Genomic DNA, 16,796 nt, shown 5'->3' with positions numbered 1-16,796 from the left:
AAGATGTGCTGTAATATAGAGTATGGAAACTTGAAAGATTTCAGAGTAATTTTGTCATGACACAAGTAAGGACCTGGATCACCAAAAGCACTTTTTAATTCCTTATTGTAAGAAACTATCTATGTTCTGCAGAGCATGCTACTAGGACCAGTGTCAATGTACTTTGTAAACCTCAAGTTCTTCCTCTCCAGCAGCTATGGAACATCCATTAGACCACTGGCAAACAGAAGGTGGTATGCCAAAGCCAGAAGTCGGAACCTACCCAGAAGCTGGTATGTCAAGATGTAGGTATTTTAATTTCTGAGTTCTCTTGCCTATAATGCTACTGCTTTCTAAATTTGTTCACATGCCATTTTGTCAAAAGACAGTTATCTTTTATACAGGTTAAGTCTTTAAGCTTTCTTCCAAAGTAAATTTTTAGCTCATCAGTAGAATGGATATTGTTCTTTGAGATAGGGACAAGATCATTAGCTGACAATAGCGGTGAATGCACGTGTCATGCTATTTTAAACTCACCATCCTGTTCTGTTTAATTCAGAACGTAACTTATAAAATTGAAACAGAAGTTTAGAAGTTTTCAGTGCAAATAATGACACCAGCCCTATTTCAAGAGGTCTACATAAGGAGCTCCAGTACGTTAACCTACTTTTTTGTGTGTGCATGCTTAATGTGTGCATAACACTAGGAAAATTGAGCCTTTCTACCACATGTGGTGACACAGTCCTTTTTCACTGTTGATACATCTTTGTCTCTGTGACTAATTGCATGGGAAGAAACACCAGTACTTCAGATACTGATATTTAAGATTGTATTGCAATTTATAGTACTTTAGCTAAAATTTACAGAGGAAAGTACCCTAGTAGCTTTTAAACTTCTTTGCTCCAATAATGTGTGCACTGTTAAATGCTGAAAGAGAAAGCCTTTACTTTTTTTTTTCTTGTTTTTACAAGCACTTGGCAGGTCATAAATAAAGCAGGAGAAAAACAAAGGAAGTAAAATTGTGCCAGCCCCCAAAGCACCTTAAGGTTCATTTAATTGTCAGGATTTTCCCAGTAAAGAGAAATTGCTTGTATAAAGCAAGATGTAAATCAGTTGACATGGGCAGCATTCAGTTTCCCAATCTATCTTTATCCATTTTCTTTTATTCTACTGTATCACTTTATACATATATATGTATATATATAATGTTAGCAGCTGCATACTGGTTAAGTTCAGATTACCTTTAGTAATGAATACATCCTTAGATATCCCATATTTTTTTCCAATTGCAGGGAATTAAATGCATTGTAACTGTAGATAAAGTTGATAACTAAACACTTTTATTAAAAAGAGTCATGGAACCTGGAGTTCAAAGTTGGGGTAACCTATGTATTTTTGTGAGAGGACCTTACAACTTCAGTAAGAACTGTTAAGAATTAGTACTTCCTCTGGAAGGAGGGGAAAAAAAGTAACAACCTAACCTTGAGGAACTTTTCATAACAGATGGCCTAGCCATTTCTGCATCTCTCTGTTGACTTTTTTTTTTTTGTAACCCACTTCAGTTTTACATAATTTCCTTTCTTTAGTTTGTTCAGATTAAGGCAAATACTCAAAAGATGTTTGCAAGAACCCATCATGTTTCTGTATATTTGATATTTAGACCTTCAAGATCATCATTTCCAACCATCACTTGATCTACTGAGTCCTGTCAGTAAACCACATCACTTAAGTTCTGTCTGCACATCTCTTCAATACCTCCACTGCTGTACTGAGTAGCCTGTTCCAACACCTAGCTAATTCTTCTCCCTCATTGATTTTTCCCTAGTATTAATGACTGACACCACTTCACTGCAATATCCTTTCAGGTAGGCATAGAGAGTGGTGAGGCTGCCCCTCAGCCTCCTCTTCATCAGATCAAACAGCCCCAGTATCTTCAGCTGCTCCTCTTAGGTCTTGTTATCTAGTCCCTTCACCTACTATATTGCTTTTCTCTGAATGTGTTTCAGAAAAACAATACTCCTCTTGCTGTGAGGGACCCAAGACTGAACACAGTACTCAAGGCATGATCTTCCCCAGAGCTGTGTCCTGCACCTCATGCTATTTCTGATACAGGTCAGGAGGCTGCTGGCCTTCTTGGCCACCTGGGCACACTGCTGGCTTATGGTCAGCCAGCTGTCAACCAGCAGTTCTAGATCCTTTCCTGCTGGGCAGCTTTCCAGCCACTCTTCCTGAAGCCTGTACTGCTACATGCAGCTGTTACTATACTGGTGCAGTACCCAGCACTAAGCCTTGTTGAATGTCATGCAACTGGATGTGGCCAATCGATCCACCTATCCGTATCCAAATGCAGGGCCTTTCTACCCTCAAGCAGATAAACAGTTCTGCCTACCTTGGTATCATCTGCAAACCTACTGAGGGTGCACTTAATCCACTCATCCAGATTACTAAAAACTGAAATGGAACTGTCCCCACTGCTGTGAATCTGTTAGTATACCCTCATTCATCATCAGCTCTTCCATGTGTGAGTTACCTGTGAGATACCTTTGTATTGTGTACAATATCTTGTGTAAGATACAAAAGAAAGACCTTGTGATAGAACTTAATGTCTACAAATACCTATTTTACCCATGAAGCCCTGGGCTATACCTTCTGACAATGGAACAGAAATGAAACTTACTTAGAAAAAAATCTGAACCCCAGTAAGCAACAGTGTTAGTTTCAAGTCTGAAGTTTCTACATACAAAGCCTGAAATGTTTGCACAGTTTTGGCAGTCTGGGTCTACCTTACTAGGTTTTAAGTGCCTTCCTACCTTTGAAAGATTGAAATTGTAATAGCAATCTCAAAAAGGAATGAAGAACAAAAGATTGTATGCATTTGTAAAGCTGTAATTTTTTTAAGGCTACGCTGTTACAGAGCGCAGTTTCTAGATAAATGTGTGAGACTGCACGTGTAAGCTTTCTTTATTAAGCATTTTATGAGCAGATATGACAGACTTGACAATAAATTAATGGCTAAATATGATTTTATAGCTACATGTATTTTTATAGCTTCCTGAAGGTTAAGGTTTGTACAGACTTGCTTTAATTACATAATTATAAAACAATTCATAATGCCAAACAGCTATCAGTTGACGTTATCTGTGTACGTCAGCATCAGTTTGTTTTGCTGAGCTTTTTCTTAACTCATGACTCCCTCTAATTATTATACTCTGTGAGTCTATCAAAGGTGAATACAGATTCTCACACGATAGATATTCTGATATTTTCTGCATATTATGGTGTTAAGAATGTAATTATAAGAAGCAAGTACTTCTAAGGAAATTCTTATCTAAAGAATTGGATTCCAATCTGAGGATTTCCTTGGCAGATTTAACATTACCCAACTTTTTTTGGCTCTGTTTGCCATGGCTGACTCATACATTTACTACTTCAAAGCTGCCATACCACTTAGTTATTTGAAACAAAGAATAAAGGATAGACAGACATGCTCTTTGGCTCAAATTGCTAACAAAAACCGGGAGTCCTTTGGATTGCTGAAGATGATTGTCACTGTCATTTCCATGCATCCCTGTGTACCTCACAAATCCCATTTCCCTCAACAGATAACCAGAGGAAGCATTGTAATACATGCCAACATTTAGCTCACAACAGTATTTTTCTAGGCTGTTTTCACAGCAAATGTTGCTCTTTTACCTCTCAGCCTCTACTTTTTTGCCTCTGGGACATTCAGAAAGGAAGGACACATCAAATGGAATTTGATCAAATGAAAAATAGACTTTTGCTCCAGATTTAGACCCAAATTTAGGTGTCTATCTAAACAGTCAACAGAGCCTATAGAGTGATTCTGTTTACCCTAAAAGAGGCGCTCAATAACGTGTCTGTTGGATGCCTTCTAACCTACATCTTAGTCCAGACTTCCAATACAGTCAGGGGAACGACTGGCTCAGTACTGTCTCTAATGACCTTCCAATTCTTGAAGGGAATATATAAACAGGAGGGGAAACAGCTGTTTATGAGGGTGGATAGCGATAGGACAAGGAGGAATGGTTTTAAACTGAGACAGAGGGGGTTTAGGTTAGATATTAGGAGGAAGGTTTTCACACAGAGGGTGGTGACACAGGGGAACAGCTTGCCTGAGTAGGTTGTGGATGCCCCATCCCTGGAGGTATTCAAGGCCACGCTGGATGTGGCTCTGGGCAGCCTGGTCTGGTGGTTGGTGAACCTGCACATAGCAGGGGGGTTGAAACACTATGATCATTGTGGTCCTTTTCAACCCAGGCCATTCTACGATTCTATGATTCTATCTATATATATTTTTTTTCTATAGAAGAATAGGATCATTAAATCATTTGACTCAGAAAAGACACTTCAATATCATCAAATCCAACCATCAAATTATCACTACCAAGTCTACCATTTAACCATGTTCCATAGTGCCTAGTCTGCGCATATCTTAAATACTTCCAGAGATGGCAACTCCAGCACTTCCCTGGGCAACCATTCCAGTGACTAACCATTCTTTCCATGAAGAAATTCTTTCCAGTACCCAATCAAAACCTCTCTTGGTGCAACTGGAGCTCATTTCCTCCAGTCCTATCACTTGTTGCCTCAGAAAGGAGACCGATACTCATCTTACTGCAATTTAAAAATTCTCAGAAGAGTGCATTTGCATGGAAGTGTTAACGTAGTCTGAATCGGTATATCTTTGTTTTCTTGGTGATTCTTTCCTCTTCAGTCTTGAAGGCTTCTCCCTTTCATTGCCATTAGTTTTTAAAAAAGGTTACTTTCCATCGTGTAATCTCTTTGCAGATCTTGCTTTGTATCTCTGTGCAGAACAGTGATAGAAGGACAACAGAGTACGTGTGGAAGCTGGTCTATGCTTCTGAGGGCAACTCAGTCTAACAGCATTGCCAGGTTATGAAATAAAGCAACATAGGTTCAGGGAATCATAAAGCATCCCGATCATCTGTCATAAGTTTGCTGGATTGCCACATTTTTATAAACAGTCATGGTGGTAGGACTTCAAATGTGCCATTAAAGATCATCAGGACTTTTTTTTAGCTTGTGTTCATTACTGTGACTTTAAAAATGGAATCAATATGGACTCTGAAGTGCAGACATCAATATGTGAACTACTTTTCAAAACTCAAGGCATTGTAATTTCTAAAGGAAGCTATCTTTAGAAGTTGCTCCATGGAGCACTCATACCAACAATACATGATTTACATTAAGATCCAACCAGATGCAGGTTTTGTGTTTGAGTGGAAGTATGCCCAATGAAAATTATCACCTTAAACATGTTTTAAATGAGTACTTTTGTACATAGTGAAAAAGCTTAGTATCGGTTCCAATTAATTTAACCCTCTGGGTTTTATAGTTTGCAATGATTGAGACAAGATATACTCTGGGATACTTAGAGCACCTGGAGTACCTCAAATAGAGAGGTGGAATTGAAGGCTAGCCTATTCTATGGGTAAAGAATTGGTTGTATGGTTGCAGCCAGAGGGTTGTGACATCCACATCTAAATGCTCAGATGGAGTCTAATCACAAGTGGTGTCCGTCAGGCTTGGTCTGTCTTGGGACCAATGCTCTTCACCATCTTTATCAGTGATAGGGAGAATAGGATCTGGTACACCCTCAGCAAGTTTCAGATGACACCAAGTGGTACAGCTGATACAGTAGAAGGAAGGGATGCCATCCAGAGGGACCTAGACAGACTTAAAAAGCAAACTCACCTCATGACATTCAGTGAGGCCAAGTGCAAGGTGTTGTGGGTCGAGGCAACCACAGATCTATCTACAAACTGGGAGAAGAACTCCTTGAGAGTAGCCCTGAAGAGGAGGTCTTGTGGATATGAGTCAGCAGTGTGCTCCTGCAGCCTGGAAGGCCAACAGCATCTTGGGCTGCATCCAAAGAGGGGTGGCCAGCAACATGAGGGAGGTGATTGTCCATCTCTACTCTGTCCTCTTGAAGCCCCACCTATTGTACTGCATCCAGGCTTGGAACCTCCAGCACAAGAAAGGTGTGGAGCTGTTGGAGTGGGTCCCAAGGAGGGCCACGCAGACTATCAGAGGGCTGGAGCAGCCCTCATATGAAGACCTGCTGACGAAGCTTGGCTTGCACAGTCTTGAGAAGAGAAGGCTCCAAGGTGACATCCATTGCAGCTTTTCAGTACTTAAATGGAGCTTATAAACAAGGTGGAGGCCGACTTTTTACACCGTCTGATAGCGGTAAGTCAAGGGGGAATGTTTTTTAAACTGAAAGAGGGTAGTGAGGCACTGAAACAGGCTGCCCAGAGAAGCTGTGGATGTTCCATTCCTGGAGGCGTACAAAGAGGCTAGGTTGGATGGGAACCTTGGCCAGCGCAACCTGTTCCAGGGTGGCACCATCCTCTGTGTGAAAAACTTCTTCCTAATATCCAGCCTAAAGCTCCGCACCGCTTCCGCATGGCCGCCGCCTCCTCCTTGCGGCGCACGGTGATGGCATCACAGCGCGGCGTGGCGCTCACCCGACTCGGCCCTGCAGCCCCTGCCTCCTCCCAACCCCACCGCGCCGCTTCAGTGATCACCCTCAACGCGGGCAGAAAGGTGGCAACACCTTTTTATTTAATTATTCCGATCTACGCATCTATTATGTCTTTTCTGGGTGGCCGTGAACATCGGCTCTGTACACGCAGGTGTATTCCGCGTTTCCCCAGTTGCTCCGCACCTCCAGCTTGATCTGGCGGAAGGCTTTGCGGGGCTCCTCCTGTGAGGACAAAGAGGAGAGGCTTCGTTACGCACGTGGGAAGAGCCGCGGCACATCCGCAGAGCTCCCTTTGCCAGCTGCGGAGCCCCGAGTTGCTCTGCTCTGCTCCCCGGCCTGCCGTGGGACGCCGGGACGGCGATGCTGATGGGGGAAGGCAGCTGCAGTCCTCCTCGCCACCAGCATTCGTCTCTCCGCACCCGCAGGGGGACAGTTTCCCTCCCGCGCCGCCTTCCCGCTGCTGCTCTGTCTGCTCTACCAGGAAGAAAAAGTGCTTCCAAAGGCGGGACGGCCGCCTCGTCTGTCAGCCCCGCAGGAGTCGGCCGCGTTGCAGAGCAGAGGAAGGCCTGGGTGATCAGGCAAACCCTTTCTTCCCAGGACTTGCAGGCAGCCCGGCCTTCCTCCCTGGCATTCTGCCGCAAGCACTTGCCATACCTGCACTGGAAAGGTCTGGGCGATCTCTCCGTCCACGTCATAAATGAACGACCCCAGGAGAGCTTCACCTTCGTCCTCATCCATTCCCTCAAAGACAAGAGATGGTGGCGGTCACACTGAGGCAGGCCATGAGAAAAAGAACACGCCGAGGCCGAAGCCGGGAGCCCTTCCCCCCCTCCCCCTCAGCTCTGGCAGGATTGCAGCACAAAGGAGGGTGAACCTGAGCCAGGCCACGTGGAGCAATTGCTCCCAGCTGCTCAGCCACGAAGAGCAGCAGAGGCCTCCGGAGACGTGTAACCACCCCAAGGGTCTCCGTGCCCTTGGGCAGGTTCTATGGTGCAGTTATGGAGCTTTGTGGGGCTCTGTTGGGTGGCTACGGGGCTCTCTGGGGGCTCTCTGGGGTCTTATGGGGCTCTATGGCAAAGCTTTTCCTTGGGCCCCTCCAGAAGCAGCAGCGGGCACAGACTTACCAAGACAACAAACTCTCTGGGGGCAGTGCTGACTTCCCCAGAGGGAGAGACTGCCTTGGAGATATGCCAGAGGGTAAAAGCCGTGGGCCAGATTTTCTCCGGCAGCCGGATGACCACGTGGCCCCGAGATCCTTGGAAAGCCCAGCAGTTGCCAGCAGAAATATCAGGCTGAAAGGAGAAAGACGCGTCCATCAGCGGTGGGGCAAGGAGCCGCCAGAGCCAGCTGTTCGGCAAGGAGCACAGACCTTGCCTTCTCTGTGGGCTGCCATTCTCCTCGTAATGGAACGCTACTCAAGGGACAGGAGGGGAATATGTAAAGGTTTGCACAATAGGCCTGGAGTCAACTGCCTTTCTCTGCTTGCCCAGAGCCGGTGGGGCGGCGCTCCCAAGCATCTGTCACCCCATCACCTTCCCAACGCTGGTGTCAGTAAGATGGGGAAGAGTGTGGGCTGAGCAGTGCAGCTGGGCCAAAGGAAATTGCTGTGCGCTTGCTCCTGCAGCCAGAAGGCAAGGCAGTGAACCCACAGCCACCATTTCTCCTGCCATACCTGCAAGATCGTCTCAGGAGGCTTTGCGGAGGAAAAGAATGGAGAAAGCCAGCGGTTCCCCCCATAACTCTTGGATGTCCTCTCCACATCAATAGTGGCACCTGAAATAAAGATGGGAAGACGTGCACTAGGACAGCCCAGAGCCGAGCTGAAGCAGTGAATGCTCGTTCCCTGAAGCTCTTGGCAGGACTCTGGGGTGCAAAATCCCTCCCGCCGTGTATGGGAACTGTTGAGTCCCGGCCTGAACCACTGATTGAGCACCTGGGGAAAGGAGCCGGTCAGGCCTGGGAGCGCAGCTGAAGGCTTTTTAAATTCTCAATGAGGGGACATTTAGATGGGATGTCAGGAGGAAATTCTTGACCCCGCCCACTGCCACGTGCTGCCCAGAGAAGCCATGGATGCCCCACTCCTGGAGGCGCTGGAGACCGGGTTGGCTGGGGCCCTGGGCACCTTGACGGAAAGGGTGGCAGCCCTGCCCATGGCAGGGAGTTGGACTGGGATGGTCTGTAAGGTCCCTTGAGACCTCAGCCATTCTAAAGCTCTATGAGATAACTCCGAGAGAAAGCGGAGCTTGGCAGGTTTTGGGGAGTGCCAGACGCAAAGCTGAGGGTAGAGAAGCTGCCTGCCTACGTACCCATGGTTTTTAGAGCCCAACTGGGCAGCCAGGTGTCGTGTTTCATCACCTTCTCAACTGCCTCTCTTGTCAGCTGCAGAATTTCCTGGCAACAAATAGGGAATGGAGATAGAGCAGTGAGCACAAACAGAGGAGGAGATTGGTGTGACCAGGGAGTCCTATCCAAGAGCTAAGGCAGGGCTCCATGTCCTTCCAGAAGTCGGGCAAGACCTTCCAGAAAGTGTGCCCTGATGAGCCACTGGGCTCCAGAGACACAGCACAGACCGACTTGGGGCTCTGCCTGATCCCCTTGCTGCCAGCCTTGTGCCACCTCCAGACCAGCCTGGACAGGCAGTCAGATCATGCCCTGAGCCAGCCACGCCCTGCACTGGTCCAGTTGCAGCTGGCCTGGAGAACGGCCCTTCCAGCTAAGAAGCCTGACCCGCCAAAGTCTCTCGGAAGGGACAGTGTGCGGCCTCCTAGCCAAGCCCAGCAGGTGCCTGGCGGGGGCCCAGCCCCGGGGGAATTCACAGCGCTGCACAGAGCACCCTGATCCCAGCTGTACCGTGCAGCTAGCACCAGCAGCAGCTCTCAGTGAGGGGAGCAGAGGAGCTCTAAGACACAAGAGAGGCTGAGCCCCGAGAGCCAGGTGTGGGGCAGGCAGCCAGAGCACAGGGCTGTCTCTGGAAGGGGCTGAGAGGAAACAGGAGGGAGCAGCACCACTACCTCTCTCTTCATTCCATCGATCCCATTCTCTTCCAGGCTGTGAAACACGGCATCTAGAATGAGGTCCTTTCTGGCCGAGAACTGAATAGTTTTCATTTTCAGCTCCAGGCAGACCGGTGAGTTCCTAAAGGCAGAGGCAAAGCAAGTCTTGTTCAGCACTGTCCACCCCGCAGGTCAGAGCTCCAATGCTATGAGGTGAAGGATTCTGGGCCCAGGGTTGTGCCCTTCCTTGTCCCCCAGCCCCTTTCGTTCCTTTGCTTTGCCAAGGGCTGCCTTCCGCTGCCTTTCCACAGATGGGAAAGGCTGGAGCCCTGGGCACGAGGCAAAAGCGTGCAAAGAGTGCACAGCCAGCTGAGGCCACGCTACAGAGGCAGGTGTGTGGCAGGGAAGTGTTCTTACCCCAGACACGGGAGCTCATGCACAGGTCCTGCTGACACCTGGAAGAGAAAGGCGTTCAGTGGGAGGAAGAAGCACAAGAAGCACGGCCAGGGCTTCCAAAGGAGCTTCCCAGGGAACCGCTGGCAGAGTTTCCTGCTGCTTCCCAGCAGTTTGCAGAGGACCGCTGCCCAAAGTTGGGCTCTTAAGCCCCCCACGTGCTGCAGAGCATCTGCTGCTTCTCCCTTTCCTTTCCCATCCCCTTTAGACTCCGCAGTGCCATGGATGGGCCAAAGGCCCCTTCTTCCCGTGCGCTGCTGCCTTCAGCCTGAGCTCCATGGTGGACACTGGGAAGATGCTTCCACGCTGAAGCCCACCTTGCTGCCAAGGCGACCCCCAGCCCGGCTCAAGGGCCCACCCTGGGTCTCAGCAGTGATGAGCCCATGGCCAAACGCCCCCATCCCCGTGGAGGCAGAAGGGCAGAGCTTTGGCCTCTTCCACACACCACGGCACTGACCTGCAGGACGTTGGTTTTCCAAGTTGTCAGTATCCAGAGGAAGGCTCCAGCTGTGGGGGACATCAGTCGGGAGAGAGCGTTAGTTTGCTCAGGCTGCTCTGAGCCCCGCAGCCCTATCTTCCTCCTCCAGAGCCAGCGGGGACGCGCCGTATGGGACAGTCCCGCTCCCCGGCTCTGCTTGGATGGCCTTGGGTGGGGAACACTCACCAGAAAGGACTGCTAGAAGCAGGACAGGAGTCCTCCTTCCCCTCTCTTCGGCAGCGCGTTGCCTAAGGGAGAGATCAGACGGTGGCTATCACGGCCCAGCACTGGGACGCGGCCTCCTGGGGTCCTTTGAGCAGACGGCTGCCACCGCGTTCCTCTGCCCAGCAGAGCTGCGAGTCCCAGGGCCCTTTAGCAAGAGCTGGACAGCGCCACAGCACCCGTGGTACACATGAGAATGAAGAGCTCTGCTGTGCCACCGGGGCAGCGGCCTGGCCCTGTTCGGCTCTGCCCAGAGCAGGACTAGGGCTGTGCCCACGGAAGGGGATTTTGGGCCACCCGGCTGGAGAAAACCCGGCAGCACGCAGTGCTACTGGCTTCCCCTCCCTGCATTCTGGGCCCTGCTGCACCCACCTGCCCAGCTGGGCCAGCATTTTGGCACCTTCACTCCAGTGACAGACACAGGGAACTGCTTGCTCTCCTCCCAGGACACGAGCACCTCTTCCCCACTCGCCTGCTCTGCGATCCTCGCGGGACTGCAGTGCTGCACACCTCTGCAGCGTGGCTGAGTAGGACCGCGGGTTCTGATGTCATAATAGGTGACAGCTGCAAAGGCCAAGTGACGCCTTCTATGACCTCACAGGGTGTGCCCAGGAGGGACAGACCCCATGGGTTTGCCCCCAGCCCAAGGCTGAAATTCCCGGAAACACCTCCGAGCACAGAGAGGAGCTCCTTTGGATGCCCCAGCAAGGATGTCTGTGCCATTGCACAGCTGCTCCCATCCTGGGCACAGACAGGCTGTGTGCTTCTGGCAGGGGCTGTGAAAGTCATAGAATCATAGAATGGCCTGGGTTGAAAAGGACCACAATGATCATCTCGTTCCAACCCCCTGCTATGTGCAGGGTCGCCAGCCTCCAGACCATGCTGCCCAGAGCCACATCCAGCGTGGCCTTGAATGCCTCCAGGGATGGGGCATCCACAACCTCCTCGGGCAAGCTGTTCCAGGGTGTCACCACCCTCTGTGTGAAAAACTCCCTCCTAATATCTAACCTAAACCTCCTGTCTCAGTTTAAAACCATTGCCCCTTGTTGTATCACTACCCACCCTTGTAAACAGCCGCTCCCCTTCCTGTTAATACGCTCCCTTCAAGTACTGTAAGGCCACAATGAGGTCTCCCCAGAGCCTTCTCCAAGCTAAACAAGTCCAGTTCCCTCAACCTTTCCTCATAGGAGAGGTGCTCCAGCCCTCTGATCACCTTAGTGGCCCTCCTCTGGACCCTCTCCAAGAGCTCTACGTCCTTCCTGTACTGGGGGCCCCAGGCCTGGACACAGTATTCCACATAGGGCCTCACAAGAGCTGAGTAGAGGGGCACAATCACCTCCCTCTGCCTGCTGGCCACTCCTTTTTTGATGCAGCCCAGAACACAGTTGGCCTTCTGGGCTGCAAGTGCACACTGTTGGCTCGTGTCCAGCTTCTCGTCTACTGGGACCCCCGAGTCCTTCTCCGCAGGGCTGCTCCCAAGGAGATCTTCCCCCACTTTGTATAAGTACCTGGGATTGCCCCGACCCAAGTGCAGTACCCTTCCCTTGGCCTTCTTGAACTTCCTTAGGTTTTATTAGGCATGGCAACCCTCTCCACAGCAGGACGGTGGCAACTAGATGATCTCCACGATCCCTTCCAACTTAAGCCTGTCTGTGATTCTATGATTCTATGATTCTGAATCTTGCATCTGAATCACAGAATCAAAGAATCACCAAGGTTGGCAAAGACCCACAGGATCATCCAGTCCAACCATATGATACTTACTTTACCTGATGTAACAGGGTTAGTAAAGATGAGATATCCATATGAGGTCTAAGAGATGGACACTCACTGTGTCAATCTCCTACAGGGCAGACCTCACTACAGGGATAATCCCCAATACAAAATTCAAACACAGGTCCGTACAATAAAGATGTTAGACAAAATAGTATATTGTCTGCATTCGACTCTACTGAAAATATGTTTTCCTTCCTTTGTTTGTCTTCCATGGGCTAGCAAAATAGACTCCCACAAACTCTTTCTTCACGGCGTAAAAACTGTGTCTTGTTGGAAGGGACACAGGAGAACTGCAAAGACAGCAACAGACTACTAGTTAAGCTTCAGAGAAAATTTGACAAGATTTATTTGGCTAATCCTACTTTTTTTTATAACCCTATGGGAGTTGATGTCAAGGGCACACTTTAGGCCAACTTTGCCCTCTGAGTCCAAGCTCAAGAATAGTTCCCAGTGGGATCCTGAAATTGAATTATGTGATCCAAAAGATTCAAAATGGAAATCTGGCAATTCAAAATAATCAACGCGTATCACGCCCTGACTACGGCTGGTCAATTTGGTTTAGGTTCTATTTAATTTTTTTTCACTGTATTCAGGATTCTTCTATCATTTACTTAAAAATATATATCTCTGTGTGAGAGTTGCCAAGATATGCATAATCAAAGACAATTCCCTTCTCTAGGGGTGGTTTTTATATGAAGCATACTCGTTTTTTTTTCCCATTTTTCACTGTGGAAGTGCAGGGACATTATCTGCTGTTTTGGAAATAATGCTTCAGTTTGTTCTTGGGTGCTAATCATATAAGCGGAACTGTCTTATTGTCACGGTTTTATGATTTTTGGTTACTGGTATTCAACATCATAACATCAGGTAGTGCATTGGGAGTTAAGGTGTTAACACTCCAGTTCCGAGCAGCTGTCCGGAAGAGAAGAAGATCTACGTTCCCCAGGGGGCTTTGCGGGCAGAGAGGAGAGACAACCTCTGGCAAAGTCACCTGATGCTTTTCTTCCCTCGGCTCTCGTCCTGACCGTATGCTTTGCCTCAGCACTACTGTAAGGCCTACAGCTTTCCTATACTCTTTCTCTCATTATACTTGATTTATTGGCTTTGATTCTAATTCTATTCTATTATTGTATGTTATCTTGCATTCCGATACCGTATTTAGTAAATTAGTTTGTTTCTCCTAAGATCCTTGCCGCTGTTTTTAATTATTTTGGGGTCCCCTGCCTCCCTTTTCCAGAGGCACGGATTTTGCGAAATCCCTCCGCCCCGCCAGTCATGGAACTGGGCCGAACCAGCCCGTAAACCGTTGACACTTACAGCAAGATTTTTTGCAAGTACCTTGATTTCTGAAAAACTCTTACCAACGTGAATTTAATTGGAAAAATGAGGACAGATTTCAATATCGTGGGAAGAAATGCTCAGAAAGTGAGGAGAAACATAACTATCAGTGCAAAGGTAACTAAGAATAGAGTCGTTCTAGCATCAGTGCTTACATCAAGCTGTTTTCTATCTATTTAGTGGTGATTTGTATTAGTATGTGAAGTGCTCCTCCAAAACCTGAATTCATTTTCATAGACATTTTAGGTTAATTAAAGAGGTTACTCCAAAAGTCATTTTTTTAATTGTTTTGCTATGACAGAAATTGCAGTTTGAGATTGCTATCACGGAAACATGGTGGGATGAATCGCACAATTGGAATACCCTGACTGAGGACTACAGGCTATTCAGAAGGGATAGACAGGGTAGGAGGGGTGGCGGCATTGCCCCCTATGTTAGGAAGTGGATAGATTGTGAAGAGCTGTGTCTGAGGAACAGCCATGATCAGGTCGAGAGTTTGTGGGTGAAAATCAAGGATCAGTCCAGCAAAGGGCATCTAGTGGCTGGGGTGTGCTACAGGCCACCCGATCAAGAGGAGGCTGTGGACCAGGCCTTCTTGCTTCAGCTGCAGGAGGTGTCGCGCTCGCGGGCTCCTGTCCTGATGGGGGATTTCAGCCACCCGGATATCTGCTGGGATAGTGGCCTGGCAGGTGGCCGACCATCCAGGAGATTCCTGGAGTCTGTTCAGGACAACTTCCTGGTCCAGGTAATAGATGGACCGAACTGAGGTGAAGCCTTGCTGGACCTGGTGCTCAGTAATGAAGAGGAAAGCATTAGAGACACTAAGATTGGAGGCAGCCTGGGCTGTAGTGACCATGCCTTGGTGGAGTTGGTGATCTTGAAGAATGCAGGCCTGGCTAAAAGCAGAGCTAGGACCCTATGCTTTAGGAGAGCAAACTTCCGCCGCTCAAGGAACTGCTGAGTGGGATCCCCTGGGAAACTGTCCTTAAGGGCATGGGTACAGAACAGAGCTGGCAGCTCTTTAAGGACACCCTTCTGAGAGTGCAACGGCTCTCCATCCCCCCGCAGAAGAAGTTCAGCAGGGGAGGCAGGTGACCGTCGTGGCAGTGCAAGGACCTGCAGCTGAAACTGAGAGAAAAGGGGGAAATGCATAGAAGGTGGAAGCAGGGTTGTGTATCCTGGGAGCTCTCCTATGAGGAAAGGTTGAGGGAACTGGGCTTGTTTAGCTTGGAGAAGAGAAGGCTCCGGGGAGACCTCATTGTGGCCTCCCAGTACTTGAAGGAAGCGTATTAACAGGAAGGGGAGTGGCTGTTTACAAGGGTGGGTAGTGATACAACAAGGGGGAATGGTTTTAAACTGAGACAGGGGAGGTTTAGGTTGGATACTGGGAAGAAGTTTTTCACACAGAGGGTGGTGACACACTGCAACAGCTTGCCTGAGGAGGTTGTGGATGCCCCATCCCTGGAGGCATTCAAGGCCGGGCTGGATGTGGCTGTGAGCAGCCTGGTCTGGTGGTTGGCGACCCTGCACATAGCAGGGGGGTTGAAACCAGATGACCATTGTGGTCTTCTTAACCCAGGCCATTCTATGATAATGGACAGCTTCCTCGGACGCAGATGCTTGCATCTGATTTCTTGACATCAAGCAACACTCCAACCTATGGAATTAATTCAGTGTTTATATTCTCTAAATAAATAAAATCCACCTAGGACTGGCAAATACCACATAGGGTCTATGAGTCACCCACACCCTTCCTTAGCAGCAGTTGAAGGCCAAGATTCTCTAAAACATCCAAAACTGCATGAAATACCCATGTTGGGGAGCTGAACTGGGGACTAGCTCCACTTGGAAGGGATTTATTTTATAATCATTAAAAAAAAAGTAGTGCCTCCTGGGTTAAGCTCATCTTGTTGTACAGTAGACAAGAGGAACAGATGAAATGAACATAGACAATCAGGGTGAGATGAGTCTCTGGTGCTGCCACAAATCCAGCACATGCCTTTGTTTAAGTGGAAAAGTATGCCTGAGCTAAGGCTAGAGATTATGAATGTTTCATATATGCCATTGTAAATTAAGGTTAAGAGCTACATTCCCCAATTCTGACGAAAGTTTACTATTTTAGTCTTAGTAGAGCATGTAATTCAGTTTCTCTTCCTTTAATTACAAACGCTGACTGCATACTTTCACTTTGAGCATTTTACCTCAGTTTGTTGGTTGTTAAGAAAGCTGGTCTCTTTCCAGAAGCAAGCTTTGATGTCTCTTCTTCTAAGATGATCAGAGGGCTGGAGCACCTCTCCTGTGAGGAAAGGTTGAGGGAACTGGGCTTGTTTAGCTTGGAGAACAGAAGGCTCCGGGGAGACCTCATTGTGGCCTTCCAGTATTTGAAGGAAGCGTATAAACAGGAAGGGGAATGGCTGTTTACAAGGGTGGATAGCGATAGGACAAGGAGGAATGGTTTTAAAATGAGACAGAGGAGGTTTAGGTTAGATATTAGGAGGAAGTTTTTCACTCAGAGTGTGGTGACACACTGGAACAGGTTGCCCGAGGAGGTTGTACATGTCCCATCCCTGGAGGCATTCAAAGCCAGGCTGGATGTGGCTCTGAGCAGCCTGGTCTGGTGGTTGGTGAACCCTGCACACAGCAGGGGGTTGGAAAGAGATGATCACTGTAGTCCTTTTCAACCAGGCCATTCTATGGTTCTGACTGCAGAGAGAATCTGAGAAAACTCAGAGAAACAATGAATTTGTACTCCTCATTTCCCCTTTAGCAGCAGCAGCAGTCAGAAATAGGTAACATCCAGCGAGAACTTGGAAAGAGACACAGCCACGCAAAGGCTTTAATTATGGGAAATCAAACTATGTGAGAATGCCTGCAAACCCTGCCGAGAATTTAAACATTTATCTGCAGATAGCACCTACTGGGGGCTGGCACAACAGCATTGCGTTCATCAGAGGAGAGGATAGGCTTTCTGTTAATGCGTGTGTTTAAGTAAGCTAATTACATACAGAGAGTTGAAACTATTTGAGGATAG

The 16,796-nt window shown here is 48.2% G+C and overlaps 1 protein-coding gene across 3 annotated transcripts; it reads right to left on the bottom strand.

Annotated features, from left to right (window-relative positions):
* Positions 1–6,562: 6,562 nt before the first annotated feature.
* On the bottom strand, positions 6,563–16,154 carry LOC101751416. 3 transcript variants are annotated; one of them, XM_025148014.3, is made up of 10 exons: positions 15,967–16,154; positions 10,616–10,677; positions 10,409–10,458; positions 9,916–9,953; positions 9,517–9,640; positions 8,812–8,896; positions 8,178–8,278; positions 7,630–7,797; positions 7,160–7,246; positions 6,563–6,727 (listed from the first exon to the last, which is right to left on the bottom strand). In XM_025148014.3, exons 1-10 carry the CDS (start codon positions 16,128–16,130, stop codon positions 6,611–6,613), a joined length of 996 nt encoding a protein of 331 aa, XP_025003782.2. In that variant the 5' UTR covers positions 16,131–16,154; the 3' UTR covers positions 6,563–6,610. The 3 variants fall into 3 exon arrangements, with proteins under 3 accessions (XP_025003782.2, XP_040551731.1, XP_040551730.1); XM_040695797.2 differs by having other exon boundaries at positions 6,563–7,246; XM_040695796.2 differs by lacking the exons at positions 6,563–6,727; positions 7,160–7,246; positions 7,630–7,797; ... (4 more) ...; positions 10,409–10,458; positions 10,616–10,677 and adding an exon at positions 12,064–15,422.
* Between the last annotated feature and the right edge of the window lie 642 nt (positions 16,155–16,796).

This window comes from Gallus gallus, chromosome 2 (assembly GCF_016699485.2).
Source record: "Gallus gallus isolate bGalGal1 chromosome 2, bGalGal1.mat.broiler.GRCg7b, whole genome shotgun sequence".
Taxonomy (NCBI): domain Eukaryota; kingdom Metazoa; phylum Chordata; class Aves; order Galliformes; family Phasianidae; genus Gallus; species Gallus gallus.
This window is presented reverse-complemented; position numbering and strand designations above follow the sequence as displayed.